Below are 18,926 nucleotides of genomic sequence, written 5' to 3'. Positions count from 1 at the left end.
TATATATAATATACTTATATGTTATGTTTATATATCCATTATACCTTTTGCCCACTTTCCACCTCCACCTCTGGCAATCACCAATCTGTTCTCTGTATCTGTGAGTTTGGTTTTTTGTTTTTGTTTTGTTCTTTAAATTCCACAAATAAGTGAGATCATTTAGTATTTGTCTTTCTCTGTCTGACTTACTTTACTTAGTATAATGTCTTCAAGATCCATCCATGCCATCCATGTTGTTATAAATGGCAAAATTTTCTTTTTTTATCACTGAATAATATTCTAGTGTGAGCGTGTGTTTGTGTGTGTGTGTGTGTGTGTGTGTGTGTGTGTGTGTGTTTGTATATCACAATTTCTTTATCTAGTCATCCATCCAGGAACTGGAAAACAACTTAGGTTGTTTTCATGTCTTGGCTAAGTAGATAATGCTGCAGTGTACCCAGGAGTCCATATATCTTTTGGACTTTTTAGTGTTTTCATTTTCTTTGGATAAATGCCCAGAAGTAGAATTGCTGGGTCCATACATTCCTTATTGCCTGACAAAATAACTGCACAAATAAAAGAAGGCAACGCTGACCAGAGGAGGTACTTTACAATGAGTGACAATGATCTTAGATAGGGTTAAGAGGAACCTTGCACCTCCACTGTTTGAGCATAAATTGCAGCCATTTGGGTAGGATTGAAGGGAAGAAGGTTTTTAAAAGTCATACTTCAAGATGAAGAACAAAAACTCATTGATGTTAAATAACTGGATTTTTAAAAAGACAATTTTGCCTTAAAGCGATTGTGAATAATAATGTTTTTGTCTTTGATATCAAAGTCATTTAAGAAAAAAAATAAGAAAGCATTGCTCAGACTCTAGCATAGGTAAAGAGACCTGTCAAATTGTGATGATTTCCTGTCACCAACACCATAGCCCTTGCCCCCTTCCTGGACCGATCTGAACCTTAGCCATGCCTCTGCTCCATCCAACACTAAGCTTCAACCAACCTGCAAAAATGCTTGAGTAACACATTCGGTGCTTCTCCCAAAAGCACCAATGACACAAATGACCTCCAGGGGGCCCCTATGTCCTAAATCCCCAAAACCACGGAGGAGTTTCTTGGTTCTCTATGGTACTCCTTCCTGCCCAAATTTTACTCCTAACTTGTTTCTTGTTAATCTTATGCAACTTGTTTTTCACCAAAATGGCACTGCCCAAATTGATCAACATCTTACTGGCCAGACTGGGCTCTGAACAGCTTTGGCTACATCCAAAAATGAAATCCAACTACAAAGGAAGAATGTTTGTCACAACTGAGCTATTCATTACAGTGGGCGATAAGGTCAGAGGATAACATCCCAAAAAAAGGAGTTTCAGAGAGGCTTGGAAGGATCGAGAAGCACTGGGATATGAACAAAATGACTGTGGCTCTTTGTCCTAGCAGCACCCCAGTGTAATGTCTATTTGCTCCTGGCATCGGCACCTCCCCAGCTGCCCTGCATCCTCCAAATCAATGGATTCAGCAGGTGTATTGTCCCATTTTTTGAGGCACCCCCATCCTACAAATACATTGCATTTATGTTGAAATTGGCCAAAGTCAGTTTTTCCGTTGTTTTGTTTTGTGTTGTTTCCAACCAAAGAATCAGAAGCTATGACACACGATTGAATTGGGCACCTGTGTGTTTCAGTTCTGTCTGTCCCATCTGCACAAGGCTCTTTAAAGATGGGGACCACACCTTCTCATCTGCTCACCCTGCTTCCGTTGACCTGTGCAGAGTGAATGCTCCTCCAAGCAGACTGTATAGGTAAAAGGTGAAAGAGCCCTGTAGTACACTTACTGGACCTTCTCCTCATTTTGTAAACTGGATTTTGCTTTTGTATAAATCTAACAAAAAATGAGTCCATTTTCCAGTCCCTCTGGTGTTCGAGGCCATGAAACAATTTCAGGAAAATGGTATTCAAAATCCACTGATCTCCGGTCTCAGATGCCTCCATAGCTCCGATTCATTAAATAACTAGAGAGTCAACCATGATCCTGGGTTTCCAAGGTTGTTTTCAAACCAAGAACTTGGCTGCTGCCAAGACTAGCAGGGGTTTCTGAGCTGGCCAACATTCCTTGAGTTTCCTTTGAGAGGTGAAAAAAAAAAAGGCCGCTTAAAATGCATTATATAAGAAAGAAAGGTATGATCAAGTTAAGGGGAAACTACAAAGGAAGCGGGCCATGTCCCAAAATAAAAGGCAGGAATAGAAAACTAAAAATAACACACAGGGAAGTGTACCACATCTGTAGGGCTCCCTTGCATTCTCCTGGAGCATTGTACCTTTTTTTTTCAGGAGCATGCTAATAATTGTTTGGAGATTTAAATAGAACGCTATTATTTGTTCTTTAAAAATAGTCACTTCTTTTGTAGAATTGTGAGAGAGTTTCAAATGATATTGATCGAATTTCACTCATTTGTTATTTACCCTTTACGGACATCTTCAAGCGTGTTAAGGAGTCAGCCAATTTTCTTCACTCTCTATCCATCTTTAATGGAGCATTTAAAATATTTGAAATATTTCAGTCTTGTTGCAATTAATGGACATTTGAAATACAAAAAAAATAAAGTTGGCTTATATGACAAAACTTTAAATTGTCTGCCATTTCTTGGAAAACTTAGTACGTGCCAGACACAATGATAGGATAAAATGGCATACAGAGAACATGTGCAAAGGTTCTTACAACTTGGCCCCTGAGACATTACCCAAACTTTTTGCAGAGGACCCTAAGGGGCGGCATGTATAAATAACAAACCCAAGTCAATAACTAGTGAATATTGCAATGAGTTAATCCTGACTCCCTTTGACTCAAAAACTCTAGGGTCCTTCCACACTACTTGAGATAATCAAAAATATTTTTCAAATAGGCTAACTATGTGTGGTTAGCACAGATCCACCAATGGGAATTCACTGTTCACTTGCTCACTTTTGCTTACTTTTAAAGGCTTATGATTGAATTTATATTTAAATTCTGAAAATGCATAGTACACACGGCGTGACTAAGATAGGTGCCATTCCTCCTGGTTATAAGGTTTGTCTTCTACCATTCAGTTAGCTGTCAGATTAGCATGACAATTACATTTTTCCCTTAAGAGAAATATGTTATGATAGATTTGAAGAAAATGAAGCTTTATGCCAGGGAAGTGCCTATGGAGACATCGTTTACAACGTTTGTTTAATAATCACTTCCAAGTTGTAAATTCCTGTTTTCTCTAGACACAACAAAAACAGGAAATATTTACCAACTTCACAGGTGTCAGGAAATACTCTAAAAACCCTGGTGGCCTAACCACCAGCTTAAGCAGATAGCATTTCTGTGCATAGGTGCTGTAGGTATATTGTAATCTGAACTGTGTACTTTACAATCCAGAGACCTTCATCGATACTTACTAAGGATTGACTGGCTTTGCTTCTGTTGGACCTAAGACTTTTTTCCGGAAGAGAAGTATAATGTGCTAATGTGCTTTGTAGCCTTTCTAGGATTTACAAGAAAATTACAGTTCTCAACATTTACTTGGTTTGAAATCTTATTTCTATATCTAACCAAGTGCCAAAATGACACAGTACATCTCAAAACTACTGAAATATAAGATTATGTTCTTTAGCCACCATATATGCAATAAACCATGAATTCATTTGCACTTGCTTGAATTTGCTACAGTTTACCTTTCCAAAAGTGGAGAGAGCTTTATTCTTTTTCCCAATTATAAAACTAATGGCAAAGATTTCAGAATATAGCTGAAAATATAAAGAATAAGGTAAGCATTCCTATTAATACCTCCATTTATATCCATTTACAGATTTTTTCACAAAAATGAGATTATTCCTATGGCATCGTAGCACGCTTTTTTCCACCTAACATACAGTACAAGTGCTCTTTAGCAACCTCCCCTTTATCATCTCATTGAGATCACCATGCGTCCCCCTTCTCTCCCGACACCATTCAACTATTGATGTGTCCATGGTGTACAGGCAAGGAGGCAGGCACACGGGCCTCCCTGGGGGATGCACCTGCACACTTGCATTTCTACCAGTTGAAATCAAAGCTCGGAGTCTGTTACATTTGTTCTTGAATCTGTTTGTGCCAGTTATCACTGTTGCAAAAATGAATTAAATATTCACTGTAGACCAATAAGCTAGAAACACAAAAAGAGGATTGTTTGTGTGAAAACTAAAGGAAATGTTTCAGGGAAACCTGATAAAGCTATCACTTCAAAAATAGCTGCTTTCACACTGGGGAGAGGGACTCATGAAAATCTAGTAGTCGGCGCCCTGGTTGCATTTCGGCAGCCACACTCCCCGACCGACTCCCGGCTCTGATTACATTGTCACCTTCCGCTTTGGAGTGAACGCGATCTGTCAGTCACTCTAAGCACACTTCATCATTTGCAATGGCTAGAGCATAGTCAGTTCTTGGCTACACTGTCATTTCCTTAACAAATATGCTACCATTGGCCTTTTCAGATTGCTTACAATTTTTCGATAGTATAAAAACATTGCCACTGGTTTTTGTATACACGTTTTCATGCACTCAGAAATTATTTCCTTAGAATAAATTCATAAAAATAGAATTTTTGTATGAAAGACGTATACTTTTCAAAACTTCATACATATACAGATGGATAGATGGATATATATTTTTTAACTATGTGGTAGGTAAACTACAGATTTGAATGTTTTCATTTAAAAAAATTGAATGGCTAAAAGTGATACAGTGGTAAGTAGTTTTCACCACCATACACAAGGTTTTATCACCAAATTTATTTGGGTCTAGGTGTTTTCATCTGTGAAAGAAAAGGTTTAGACTAGAATTCTTCGGGCCCCTCTCCTCAACTCCAATATTTCGGCTTTCTATGTACTTCTATATTTTCTAGATGGCTGGAAAATGTATAGACACATCTATTCTGTGAGAGTTATGTCACAAGAATCTGTATAAATGGAATTGTATAACCTGGATTAATACAAACACATCAGACTCTATCATTGCTTCCAAATGGATTCTCCCTAATCTTGGAGGAACAGAAAGAAAGAAATACTCTCCTAGGATCTACGTTCTCTCCTCTTTAGTTGCAGGCTAACTGCCCTTCCATCCTTCCCAGATGACCTTCTAGAAAAATGCTCACCTGCCATGCAGTTTTCAGCACCCTTCATTCAGGCTTCCACCCTGACCTCTCCATGGACACTGCTCTCCTGTGGTCATCAGGGGCCTCCTGAGGGCTCTTTAGCTCTGCCTGATCCCTTCATGACACATGGCACCCCTGATCACCCTTCTTGAATGCCTTTCTTCCTATGAGACCACATACCCCTTGACCATTTCCTAATTCTCTGGTTCTTCCATCTACAGCCTCCTTTGATAGTTTTCTATTTGTCCCTGACAAGTCCCCACAATTTAAAGTTTCTCTGATATTTTTCAACCCCTGCAGTTGCTTAAGTAGTTAAGTATCTTTAAACAACAAAAATAAGGTGAATGAACCAACTGGTTAAGAAGTATTGTAGTGCATTCTTTCATAAGGTCAGCAATGACTGGTTTTGATCACTCCTTAGTTTACTCCTTTCTAGGCAAGTCTAGATCTCCCTTTAACAGTGATTCTCCAAGCACAGTCCCTGGACCAGCAGCATCTGCATCGCCTGGGAACTTGTTAAAATGGAAAATCCTTGGGCCTCATCTCAGACATACCAAATCAGCAATTTGTGTTTTAACAAGGCCTCCAGATAATTCTAATGCATAATAAACTTAGAGAGTCGCTGGTCTATGATGTGCACCCTTTTAAAGCCAGGCCTTAGTTTAATGATTAACGCCAACTCTGGGTGATCAGAAGTAATCAATTTTCCCTCCAAGTATCTATGTGATGTTGAATTACATCTACAGATCCTTTACTCTGGGGGACCTCAGGATAAAGGAAAAGAATGAAATACGGGATGGAAACAATAGTCCTCCCCAGTTGCTTTTCACTGAAAATGACAACTCAATCTGGCTACCACTAAAATTACCTTACACTTTTCATTACTATGGGTGATATCCCCACTGCCTGATGGAGAAGCACTCCCTGTTTCTGTTGCCCTGGACAACGCTATCTGTCAGATTCACTGCCTCTCACATATGCCCCCACTTTTTTCAATCTCAGGTCCCGATAGGCAGGATAAATAGCCATTGGGGAGATGGGAGCCGGCAGGTGAAAGGGATGAGAGGCCATGTGCTCTATCTGCTCTGCTGGTGACAGGCCTGTCACCTGCTTCGTTCATTCATTCATTCATTCATTCCTTTCTTCATTTGTTCCTCCAGACATCCACTCACCCATCCATTCACCCATCTTTCTTCCCAAACATCCTTCTATCCAACTATCTACCCATCCATCCTTTCACTCATCCATCCATCCACTCATCCATCCACTCATTCATCCACTCATCCATCCATCCACTCATCCATCCACTCATCCATCCACTCATCCATCCATCCACTCATCCATCCATCCATCCACCCATCCATCCATTAATCCATGCATTCCATAAATCTTTATTTTGTGGAACATGTGCCAGATTGGTTTCTCTTCAATATCAAATGAGGTCGTGCCTCACTGGAGACCACTGACATACAGCATTTTCTTTTACTTCTCCAGTGTTTCCCAGGATAGTCCGTAGGGGTGCAGGAAAAAAAAAAAAATCTCAGAACTTCTATTCATATTTATTTTTATCCCTTAAAAATTTCTACTTTGAGTATATGTTTTATAATGAACATAGTGCATTAATCCTATGCTATTTATACAGTTTAAAATTGCATGCTCAAAGATATTGCAATCAAAAAGCGCAAAATCCAAAGATTTTGGAATCGCTGCTTTGAAGAATAGAGTCAGAAGGCTACAGAGCAATTTGGGATAGACAGGGAGTAGCATTTGCTGTGAAAAGCACAAGGAGGTCTCAGTACCAGGAAGCTGGAGAGCTCGAAAACATGCCCGCACCTGAGAGCGGATGAGCCCACCTTTGTTCGATTGCATTGCCCATGGTCTCCCATGCTGTAGAGCATGGGCACAGGCAAGTCCTGCCCTGGTCCAGCTCATGTTCCACTGTCCATCCTTCCCCAAGGGGACATTTGGGCTGCGGCCTATGCTTTAGGCCAAGTCAGGGGATCTTTAAGTAACCTCACTCTCTGATGGCATGTCCTGAACCTCACTGCACGCTGGTAGAAGTAAAGATTTTTCAGTGTGTTGTTTTGATTTAGTAGTAATATGAGTATCTTACGTTGATATAAATTTTTATCTCATTCACATCGTTTCTTCCAACTTAAAGAAGGAAAAAGATTAAATCAGGCAAATTGACGTTTTTACTAATACAGACAAATTTTTTTCAGTATTGTGTCAATTCATGTAAATGTTTTCCTAATTTGCCCATCATAAGGCTGAATGAACCTATCCTGTTCTTGGATTTGATGCTCTCAAGCTGCAAAGCTGAATGCTACTCTCTTCTTTTATAGGCACCGAAAAGTTTGTCTTTGCCTATGTCTTGTAAAGTGTAAGCACCTTCAAACAGTAACAGAAGGGTTCTTTTGTTCTTTTGTTTTTGCCTCTATAGAATGGGTTAATATATAGGAACCTACTTTTCAGGAAGCTGTAAAGCATGAAGAGACCAAAAATGTGTGAGGCAAAGAAATAAATATTCTAGCCTCATGTTTTAACAGAAAATGCTTACAAAGTCAGTTGAGAAGCCTGCCTTTAATATGCATATCTTGTTCACTGGATGAATCTTTTAAATAACTTAATGATTCCACAGTCATGAATGGACTCAAAGCAGCGGTCTTATTTTTTTTATTGAACAATCATAAACTTTGACTTTTAAAACATATCCTAACAGCTTATTCAGCTTACATTCAAAGATCCTCCCACACACACATTCACAACTCTGCTGGCAAACTTTGAGAATAAAATATAGGTAAATAGTGAAATAATTCTTAAATAATCTTCGCTCCAAATAAAATACTTTTGCAAATATTTCCTAACAAAATCTAGTACAACAGTCCTGTTTGTGCTAAGGTCCTCCCAAGTGTACTCATAATTCCACTTATCAACCAACTTTAAAGGAAAGAAAAATATGAAAATGAACAATATTTTAAAGTTGACGTTTCCTACTGAAAATTGACTCTTTTCCAAACCTCTTAAAAAAGTATCCTACTTTAAACCTGAAACTCATCTAAGTCACTGCACTTACTTTTAAATAAATTTCTTCTGTTGCTCATTTTCTGACATTCTATAAATCCGTAATGACTAATTTTTTCTAGTTTTTTCTTATGCTTATTACTATTAATATTGCTATAATTATTAATAATAAACTTACCATGTATTTTGTTCATTTTCTCAAAGTGATAAGTATGGGTATGGAGGATGACTCATACTAACATAATTCTTTACAAAATTATATAAATATTTACCTTCACACCTCCTCCAAATGGACAAAATACTTCCTAGCTCTCTCAGTCTGGGGTGGTATTCTTTAAAACCATTTATGAGAGTGTACTTTTGCCCCCTGCCCCAGAATCATCCTTCAGATAAGGTAACCTGGGCATGACGAGTAGCAGCCCTTTGAAACCTGCCTCAGTTCAAGGTTGCTACTCAACCTCCCACAAGCTTGAAACATCCCACTTCCTTCAGGGATTGTTTTGTTTTGACTTTTCCCAAGTAAATAAAAAGCACAACTAAATTCTATTGATGCTACCACAAAGAAGACCTAAATATCATACTTCCCCACCCTGCCCCCACCTTCTCTCACTCCTAACTCTCCCTCCATCCTGTATCCCAACATCAGTGTACATCCGAGTCACGGACATGTGGACTCACTCTGGTCTTCAGCTTTGGCTAGCTCTCTCTTTGGCTGATCTGCATCCACATTAAGATTATCTAAATTGCTTTTTCAGTTCTTCAGTATTACTATAAACACATATTTAACAAATCTATATGCATTCAAATACTTAACAAATATCTAAGAGTGTTCAGTCATATGCATTTTATGGATTGTTAGTAGCCTACTTTTTTTTTTCCGGACCCACACACTTGGCCTCCCAATATCACATGTCCATATGCTATAATCTAGACAGTTCCTAAAATGTTGGCTGTGTGTTGAATGATCATTAAAATAAGAGTCTTCTCTCAGAAATCCCACCCGGGATCAGCGAGGATTTAACCATTTCATTACAGGAGAGTGGGCATTCTCTTTTATGAGTTCTTCTCTCACAGAATTGCCGTCTCCAGATGCCATGTCATGCTCTGAAATTAGAAGGAATACAAATCATGTCCAGATGTTTATAACTCTAAGATGAACAACAGTTTTATCTTACTTTTATATGACAAGGGACGTACAATAAAATATTTAATAGATTCAAAGAGTCTGTGCTCACTGTATTCACCCACTCTCTGTCGAGGGGCACCTCCCACCCCCTGAATGATTTCTCTTCATATACCTATCATCACTGGACATTATTTTATACATGCACTTGTCTTTTGTGTGTGTGTGTGTGTGTGTGTGTGTGTGTGTGTGTGTGTTATCTCACTCCACCACAAGAATGTCAGCTCCAAAAAGGCAGGGGCTTTGTTTTGTTCACTGCAACTACAGTGCCTGGAACATAGTAGGTGCTTAATAAATATTTACGGAATGAGCAAACATAAAAGTAGATCTCTAAGTAAGATTTTCATACTATCTGGTATGGAAGAGGAATTAGCTTATTGTGTAGCTCCAGAAGGCAGATGGCAGATCAAAGGACAGAACTTTTATAAAGATAGCTCTTGTTCTGCAGAAAAGTTTATAATATTTAGAATTTTCCAAAGTGAAATTTGTCTGCTTCTAAGAGCAGTGAGGTATATTTGCTTCAACAGTGCATGTCTTAATATGGCATGCTGTATGGTTAGTGTGGCCTGGCAGATGAATGTGTGCAAAGTAATCAAATATTCCAGATCTTACTGTCCCTACCCCTCCCTTAAAAAAAGTCACTTGCAAATTCCCAGGCCTAGAAAATTGGAAATCTCACAACAACAACAACAACAACAACAACAACAAATGGAAATAGGAAGGCAGGAAGCCCCCTTGCCAAGAATATCGTAGCCAATAGGAAGAAAACTAGAGAAGATAAGCTCATGTCATCAGGGTATGGAAAGGACCTCAAGGACATCCCTGTGCGGATGAACCTTGGAACCACTAACAAAGGCTTTGTAAACAGATCTGCGTAGAGGTGATGTGAAATCCATTGCAGGACTGAGCCCCCAAGCCCCCTCCTATAAACAGTGGCACATGCACCCTGGCAAGTCCAGCAGAGAGAGTGCACCACTGAGCAGAGGAGCTCCTGCACAGCCTCTCAAAGGCCTTTAGGACATTCTGCTCTCCAGCCCGAACCGGACTAAGGGTTACCAAGATTACACTAGTAATCATCTTTTGTTCCCCGTTAGCTAATGAAAGCAAACACCTTAGGTCAGAAAATGCTTTCCCCATCAATTTCTACTAAGAATCTTGATACCTAATTTGGGTATAGAAATATTTTTTTTGGTGTAACCCCTAATGCAACTTCCAGCCAGCAAAATATCTGTGTCCAAGGCATCTGTATACAGTAGTCAAGATATCTGCAAAATCTGCACGCAAATGACAGAGGGTGACAGGCTCAAGGGAAAGAGACTTCACAAAAGTCCAGTGAAGAAGAGGACGTGTGGTTGGGTGTGCAGTGGGAGGGATGGGTGTTCCCTTCCTGAGGATTATTCCAAAGGAGCTCTCATGGCCTCCCAAACATTCATCCCAAACACCAGATTCACAAGGGATTCAATTCTCTCTTGGTGGGAAAGGCTTATGTGCAAACATAAATGAATGAAGAGGAATACAAAAGTGGCTCTTCAAAGTGCTCTGTAGCCTGCAGTTTTAAGAAAGCAAAATGAGACAAAAGAAGATGCAAGTGTTTGAGACAGCTACCTGTACTAAGACAATAGGTTTCAAACTTGTACTGAAGTAATCAAAACATTAAAAAAATGTGTGGGTCTCAGAAAGTAGATTGATGGTTACCAGGGGCTGCGGGGTGGGTTATGAGGAATGGGGGCAACTGCTTAATGGATAGTAAGGTTTTATTTTGAGATGGTGAGAATGTTCTAGAACTGGACTGAAATGGCAGCTATGCAGCATTGTTAATGTCCTAACTGCCACTGAGCTGTTCACTTCAAAATGGTTAATTTTATGTTATGTAAATTTCACCTCACTACGAAATTTTTTTTTTTAGGACTTAAAATTCAATCTTTTTCCATTTTGCTTTTCAAGGACTATAGGACAAGTCAAAAGTACTTAAAATATTAATGATGATCTCAATTTCCAGGTCAAATATTCACAAAGATACTTACCTAACAGCTTTAAAAGGGGGGAAGGTTCATTTTAAATTAATGTTTAAGGGCATAGCCACACTTCAACATAAAAATTCACTTAAAAGTACAGTATTTCCTCTTCCTCTTAAAGTACTTAACTGTATCCATGTGTAAGAAGGAGGTAAAGCTGGGTAATAAGTACATTTGCCAAATATTTCAAATCTTAGTTAACTCGAAGCGCAAAAACCCAGAAACAAAAACTAAATAAAATGGACTTGGATTGTCAACTATTTATATCTAAGCTGGGGGCGGGGAACTGCATAGTTTGTTGATATTAGCAGTTTCTATGGCTACATGTTGTTTTAAATGAGCTACTTTCAATTTAGTGAAGCTTTACTATACTGGTCATTTATTCCACAAGATAATCAAATATGTCCATAGCACTCTCTTATATGTTGTATTTCTCACATTTTAACAACCTGGATACGAAATACACATGCATGAACAAGCATCATGTGACTATTACTACAGTTTCGTTCAAAGGCTTAGAGATAATTCCCAAATTTCAATCACAGTTACTATCTCTTAGCCTCTCCAAAAGCCATAAAAACGCATGTTTGGAAATATTCCATTTAAATACTCCCATTTTGTTAAAAAAAAAGAAGAAGAAATGTTCTATATTTTCTATCTTGGCTCTTAAACCTTATCCGATAAATTCCTGAGTGTATTTTTTCTACATGAACTTGAGACAGAAGTAGCTTAGTCTAGTACATATATAAAACAGATCACTGAAGAATTTGAAGAACTTTGTATATCTTGGTTATTTTCTTATTACAGGTGTTTTGGTAATCAATCATATTTATTCTCCATAAAACTGGGTGAACTTTATGGAAAAATGTATAACCTCCCAAATTATTACTGAAATCTTAAAAAAAAAAGCAACAGCAACCCAAACTCAACCACCACCCCTTTCCCCTGAGTAAAATAAAGAACAAAATCACTCAAACCAATGCTTTATTCTTGTTCATCTATATCTCTTAAGTTATTCAAATTGAAAATGAGGTTATTTTTCCAGTGTTTACACTGAAATCAATTCTTACCTGTGTGAGAAACAAATCTCCTGTTCGAAGACTTGGCTACTGAATATTGGAAGAAGGGAAATTTCAGACACTTGCCGGTGACTCTGTCACATATGCCCGACTGACAGTTGCAGGTCTCCCGGCATTCCATCCCGTAGGTGCCGTAGGGGCAGTCTGAGGACAAAGGGAAGGTTTAGAGAGGGAGCCGCTCCTTGGGCACAAGAGCCCGGTCTCACAGCCCCTGTGCACAAAGCCTCCAGATTCTGAACAAGCCTCACAAATCTTGACTGTCAGACAAAAATCCAATTCTCAAAAAACCCCAAGCTTTGGAAGTTGGAAGTTTCAGTCACACATGTGAAATCGCACAGTAAGACCAGATCCTGGACACCTCCGCTGTCGTGGCCTGCCATGAAGTTTAGTTGAAGGCAGCTACACATAACCAACATCCTTGACCAGCCTTAATTCTGTTCCCTTTCTGCTTAGATACCAATAGACAGGTAGGCTCTCATAGTTTCCTTAGATGGCTTCGTGACAGCTCAGTGAGGTGGGCAATTGAACAGACACATGCATCAGCTTCTCAAAGAGCTTGAAGGATGTGATGCTGCCTTTGAATCCACTGTGTTCACAATGTACTATTTTAAATGTATAGGAAAGGGCTCCATCCACACTAGCCAGGGGCTGAGAAGGGTATCATGCCTGCTCTCCATGAAGTGATCCATCCTCAGTCCGCTCCGGCTCTGATCAACTACCTTCGCTGTTGAAATGGCAGCACAATTTACCTAACTCCCCCAGATGTCAGGAGGATTTACTAGTAAAACCTGCAAATCTATGAAGCAACATGCTGAGAAGAACAAGAGAGCTGAGAATTTACCTGTATACCTCCACAAATCTGGAAGCGTTTAGAGCTTCAGTGTGTTCATGCTTAGACTAAAACATGCGATACTGAGAAGAGGACAAACCCATTTATTACAAATGCAAGGTCTTTATGACATAAACAGCATCTCCATAGACGACCCAGTCTTTTTTTTTTTTTTTTTTTTTTTGATGACCCGGTCTTTACCAACCAAGCAGAATAGATGCAGAATATTTATTCTCTTGGCATGAGAATATTCTCATAAGTATACAATCACACATGGGGAAAGAAACAAGTAGTGAAGCAGCTGAGCCCTTGGCAATCTAATATTCCACAGAATGATCAAGGTAGATGTTAATGAAATTTATTTTTTGGAAGAGATTTAGGATTCTTCTTACCATTACTCTTCAGATTACAGAGGCATCTGGTTTTATTTTTTTTGTAATTGTTTTTAAAGATTTAATTTATTTATTTAACAGAGAGAGACACAGCGAGAGAGGGAACACAAGCAGGGGGAGCGGGAGAGGGAGAAGCAGGCTTCCCGCGGAGCAAGTAGCCCGACACGGGGCTCTATCTCAGGACCCTGGGATCATGACCTGAGCCGAAGGCAGACGCCTAACGACTGAGCCACACAGGCGCCCCGGAGCCTGGTTTTAAACATTAGCCTCTCTGCTGGGAGAGACCGTCTTTAAAAAGGATCCTAAAAAGCCTCTTGCAGAAAAGCGCACAGGATTGGGATTTGACTGTGTGTCTAGTGATATCGAAAACTAAAACTTGAGCCAAGTTCTTAGTTACACTTCTACTGCCACCCCCAGTGTATTGAATAGCACTGAGGGGATAGCAGGTGTTCAGTAAATACGTGTTGGCTGGCTGACTGTTAAGTCGGCAGCATAATGCCAAACATCTGAATATTTAGAAAACATCTGGATGTGCAGCTAAAGTATACAGTTTTCCTATGAGTGTTCTGTGAAAAAGCTGAAGGAGGGAGTTTGCCTACAGCAAAATTCAATGTCTCTGTGTAGAGATGGTGAGGTTCACACAGGGTCACTATTTCCAGCAGAGAGAAAAATGTTCGAAGCTAGACTCGCTTGTAATATGAAGCGTGCCAAAAAGAACAATTTTAAATACATTTTAAAAATCTATCCCATTAACAGCTACCTCAGTCATTCAGTAGAATGTTAAACTGCTAAAGATCCCAGATGCCTTGTAATGTTATTTTACCCATATATGACAGAGCATTTACAATCACATTTATAGAGGTGATTTTTATGCCAAGAGAAAAAGCAATCCACTGCGTATACTTGCTATATCGTAAGTATGATTGTATTGACCATTTCCTCCCTAATTTCCTTATGTGAAATCCTGTAATTTACAGAAAATATAGATCCTAGTCAGCTTAAATGTTTGTGAATGTTCACCAAAAAAATGTTCCTCAGTATTCTACCTTTCACTGGTTATAAATAAAAATAAACTGAGCAAAAAATAAGATTCTCCTAATAGTCCAAGCATTAATTCCTAATCTTTAGTATACATTGTAGATTAAAGGGTAAATTAATTTATAAAATATTTGTCTAAAGGTAGGTGAATTAATGAGGCTGTCTCAATGGTGGATGATTATCATTCTTAAAAGCATACAACTGTATGAAATACATAGAAGATAAGAATGAAATAAGAAAGAAAATATAAGAAATAAATTTCCCAGTCCCTTTAATCATTATAAAAGCTTCTTTTTATTATAAAACTGATGAATGGGGCTATAGCATATGTGTTTCATCTTGATAATAACTTTTAATGATGAGATCATGAGGTATCCATTTACAGAGTATCTTAAAATTACCATTCTTTTGATTCTAAACATTTTAAACTACAGTCACTAAGTCTGAAATAAATTCTACAACTGTGTAACCACATTGTTTAGCTATGATTTCAAACTAATGACATTTTTCTTTAAGTCTGTAAACTCTCATTCTTTACAGACTTCCAATTTTTATTTTTCTTTACTGTTATATTTACTTGTCTTAAACCATCTGCTATTTTTCTAGTTGACCTTTATAAAGTGGAATGGGGTTTGTTTTATACTTCAAGGTACCCTCTTTCAAGAATGTGAGTCATTCTGTTAGATGGCTTAAGCCCATCCTATTTCACAAAGTGCATTAGTGTTCATGAGAAATATTTGATCTTGAGAGATGCCCTCCAACCCGTGGACCCTTTCAAGATCAAAGAATCACTAAGCCCGGGGCTAGACACCCCTAGAGGTTATCTAGTGCAGACCTCTGTAATCACTGTGTTGTAGAAGAGAGAGCACCTAAACCATCCAAACAGATTACCTGTCAAGTTCCTAAAGTTTTCCAGAAAGGGAGGTCCCACAATTTTTCATTGCAACTTTTTTCTTAAATCTCCTACACATAAGGAGTGAAATGCACTACTGCTTTCTGGGCTTTCCTGCACACTGGCTTCAGTTGCTGTTTTGCAGAGTTCTCCTTCTCTCCCTCTCTCCCGGTGACAACACCTGTGCGGGGCCTTGTCCCTAAGCCACCTGCATTTTCCCTCTTGTCCTTCGCAGCAAAGCCTCCGCACCTCCCATGCTGGCTAAAAGCCCTCAGTGTGCTTCCCCTTCCTACCCCCCGGGGGGGGCAGGGAGAAGCAAGGGGTCACCCTTTACCTTTGCAGATACCGAACTCGTCACCAAAGTCATCCTCCTCACTGTAAAACTGACACCTGAGCCCCGGGCCGCACTTGACGCCGTCCATGGCCGACACGGTGCGGTAGCAGGTCTCGCCCAGCCCTGCGGCGCACACCCGGCAGCAGCCGCAGTCGTCCAGCACTGTCCGCTTGCAGCGCAGGCTGCTTTTGCACTGGGCGCTGTCGCAGCGCTCGGGGCAGTCCACCGCATACTTGGCGCTCCAGGCGGCCGCCAGGTGCGCAGGGACCAGGAGTGTGGCCAGCAGCAAGAGGCTCTTCATGTTTCCCCGAGGGCTCTGGCTCGGCTTCCCGCGGACGGCGTGGTCTTTGCTGGCGGGAAGCAGCTGTCCAAAGTGGTAGCTGAGCCTCTGCCTACACGTTTATGAGTTTTATACACTGGGTTGCCCGCATGCTTCCCCGTCATCAATTTCCTCAACCCAGCAGCAGCGCTGTCCTCTTGCCAGGCTCTCTTGTTTTAGTTTATGAAATCCAGGATGAAGGCTGGATTAACACGCTGCTGCCATCCAGGAATTGAAAAGCCCAAGCTGATGTCATCTGTTATGTTTAGATGGTTGTTTTGCATGAGCACTGAGAAACTCGCTCACATCCGTCTCAAGGGCTCAAGGACGTCTGTGAAGGGGAAATATAGAAGGTTGCATACCCTCCTTCAGGACAGGAATTGGTCTGACACCGGCATATCACTTGGGCTGTGGCTTTGTCTCAGAGCCTCTGTAGTGGGGAGGAAAATGATATCCACGTGAATCATCAGGACGAAAGAAGCTCCTTTAAACAAAATAAATAAACATTTTGTATTTCCCCTCAATAAATAGCTATGAGATCATTTGGAAGAAGAAAGGGTTATATTGTGCCTTTTCAATACTTAGAAGAAAGAAAATATTTTGAAAGGGATTTTTTAAGGGCCCCTCTCTTCCTTCCTCCCACCCCTCCCCTCAAATGTTATCTCTAAAACAATTCATAGCACATGTATCTAAGTTTATCGTGGATGGAGCTGTATTTCTAGATAGATGTGGAACTGAGCATTTTCTTTTAAATCAGTACGAAACCCACAAAAAGAGGTAAGATGTTGCTGGCACTGTTTCTGGGTTACTCAGTTCTGGAAAAACTTATCAGTTGGACTTCTTCTGACCCAAAACTCCCTGGGGAGAGGGCTCATCCATCACCGAGTCTGCCTGTCCAATGACTGAGCCCATTCGGAGCTCTTCCCCTCACTCCTGGCATCTATCAGAGCCCTCGCTAAAAACCGCCAAACAAGGCAGCCAGCCCAAGGAAACAAGTAAGCCAGCAGGGAAATCGGAACGTGGCCCAGAGAGGCAAGTCACAGGGAAGGGAAAACATTACCCGTCCGGAAACAGGGTCTTCAAGCTATGGAGGGTCACGGGACCTAGGTCCCACTGGGGAAGACAGAGCAGTCCTCTTACAGTATCAGCTGGACCAGCACCTCACGGAGCAAGGATTGTAGGGCAGAAAGAACAAGGTGAAAGAGGAGAGAGCAGAGCTCCTACACCAGCTGCGTGTTGGGTCCCCAGTCCCACCCCCGACTAATCAAATCAAAATCAACGTAAACCCACTGTCATCTAGCAACTACTCAACCAATGAAGTTGATGGATGACTCTTGGTCTGTCACAAATTAGCTATGGACAAGCCACAGGACTTCTCTCAGCCTCAACGTCCTCTTCTGAGAATTGACAGTGTTAGGCTAGTTGATCTCTGAAATTCTTACCTCCACTAGAAGATGAGGCTGAGGCCTTTGGCAGGACTTGATGATGAGCCTTCAAAAACGCAATTTTAGGAAGATAGAAGGAACAGAATCTGGAATGCAGGGAATCGAGGGGGCAGGAAATCAAGGCAAGAGTCTTAGCTTCCAATTTCCCCAATTTTCCATGCAATCCAATTCAAAATAGTCTATCTGCATCTCCCCAGAAGCAAACACATGCTTGGCAAATGCAAGCTCTGATTTATTGTTTTCAATAGTGGGTATCACCCGTTGAGTGCACAGTATGTGCCAATCACCATTCGGAAACATTTCACATGTATTAATTCACCTGCTCCTCACCACAATCTCACAAAGTAGGTACTATTATCATGCCTATTTTATGAATGAGGAAACTGAGTCAGAATGAGTTTAAATAATTAGCTCACATCCCCATAATGTCAGGGACGGAACTTGAGCCAAGTCAGTCTAATGTCAAAACCACACGCTCTGTTGCCTATTACAACACAGCAGTGCTTCCATGGCTAATGGTTCTGATGGCCTACTTTACAATTTAAGTTGACCTTGGAAAAGGCTACTGAACACCACTTTCTGAGGAAGGAGTAGTTAATTGGAATAATGGTTAACAGTAATACCTAACTATTATAGAAATCTTACTGTGTGCCAGACACCATGCAGAGCACTTTATATGGATTACCTTATGCAATTTTCCGAACAACCTCAAAAGGTAGATACTATTCTTATCCCCACTGTAGAGGTGAGAAATCTGAGGCCTTGAAGGGTTAAGTCCAAGGACACAAAGTTAGCAGATGGGGAAGCCAGGACTCAAGTCCTGAAACAGATTGTTCCTGGAGACTGGAATAAGGATTGCAAAATCAAACATATACAGGTACCAATCTGGTGGCCCAGGTGGGTAAAGTGATGAGATAAACAAGGTGGAGGTGGGAAGAAGTGGAGCTGTTCACCTTAGAACACATGCCTCCACTAAGGGAAGTGGCCCTCCTTAGGAGTGTCTGGCTACTGCTTGCAGGAATATGAGCCCACTGGGCCCAATCTTCAATTTTTTTTTTTTTTTAAGGGAAGGTGGAATCCAGACTTTCAAATGTAATACCCGAATTTTTAAATGTTGGCCAGTATTTCATTCAAATTATAAAACATTATATGCACCCTTATTTCATACGGGCAGGATCCAGTCTGTACAACATGTTGGTCTTGCTATAAATTTTGGATTCTGACAGTGCTGGAT

General features: G+C 40.3%; 1 protein-coding gene across 1 annotated transcript; it reads right to left on the bottom strand.

Moving 5' to 3' along the window:
* Positions 1-7,802: 7,802 nt before the first annotated feature.
* ESM1 (endothelial cell specific molecule 1) lies at positions 7,803-16,488 on the bottom strand. The gene is made up of 3 exons (XM_027607097.2): positions 15,929-16,488; positions 12,435-12,587; positions 7,803-9,270 (listed from the first exon to the last, which is right to left on the bottom strand). The coding sequence occupies exons 1-3, from the start codon at positions 16,227-16,229 to the stop codon at positions 9,173-9,175; spliced, it is 552 nt and encodes a 183-aa protein (XP_027462898.1). The 5' UTR covers positions 16,230-16,488; the 3' UTR covers positions 7,803-9,172.
* Positions 16,489-18,926: the final 2,438 nt, after the last annotated feature.

The sequence above is a fragment of the Zalophus californianus genome, chromosome 5 (genome assembly GCF_009762305.2).
Source record: "Zalophus californianus isolate mZalCal1 chromosome 5, mZalCal1.pri.v2, whole genome shotgun sequence".
Taxonomy (NCBI): domain Eukaryota; kingdom Metazoa; phylum Chordata; class Mammalia; order Carnivora; family Otariidae; genus Zalophus; species Zalophus californianus.
This window is presented reverse-complemented; position numbering and strand designations above follow the sequence as displayed.

What these genes read in the sequence shown, in the direction of transcription:
- ESM1 (XM_027607097.2), bottom strand. Translation starts at nt 16,229, where the DNA reads ATGAAGAGCCTCTTGCTGCTGGCCACACTCCTGGTCCCTGCGCACCTG. An exon ending in CGAGTTCGGTATCTGCAAAG is followed by an intron (nt 12,588 to 15,928) that starts GTAAAGGGTGAC and finishes CTTTGTCCTCAG; the next exon opens with ACTGCCCCTACGGCACCTAC. An exon ending in GAGATTTGTTTCTCACACAG is followed by an intron (nt 9,271 to 12,434) that starts GTAAGAATTGAT and finishes TTCTAATTTCAG; the next exon opens with AGCATGACATGGCATCTGGA.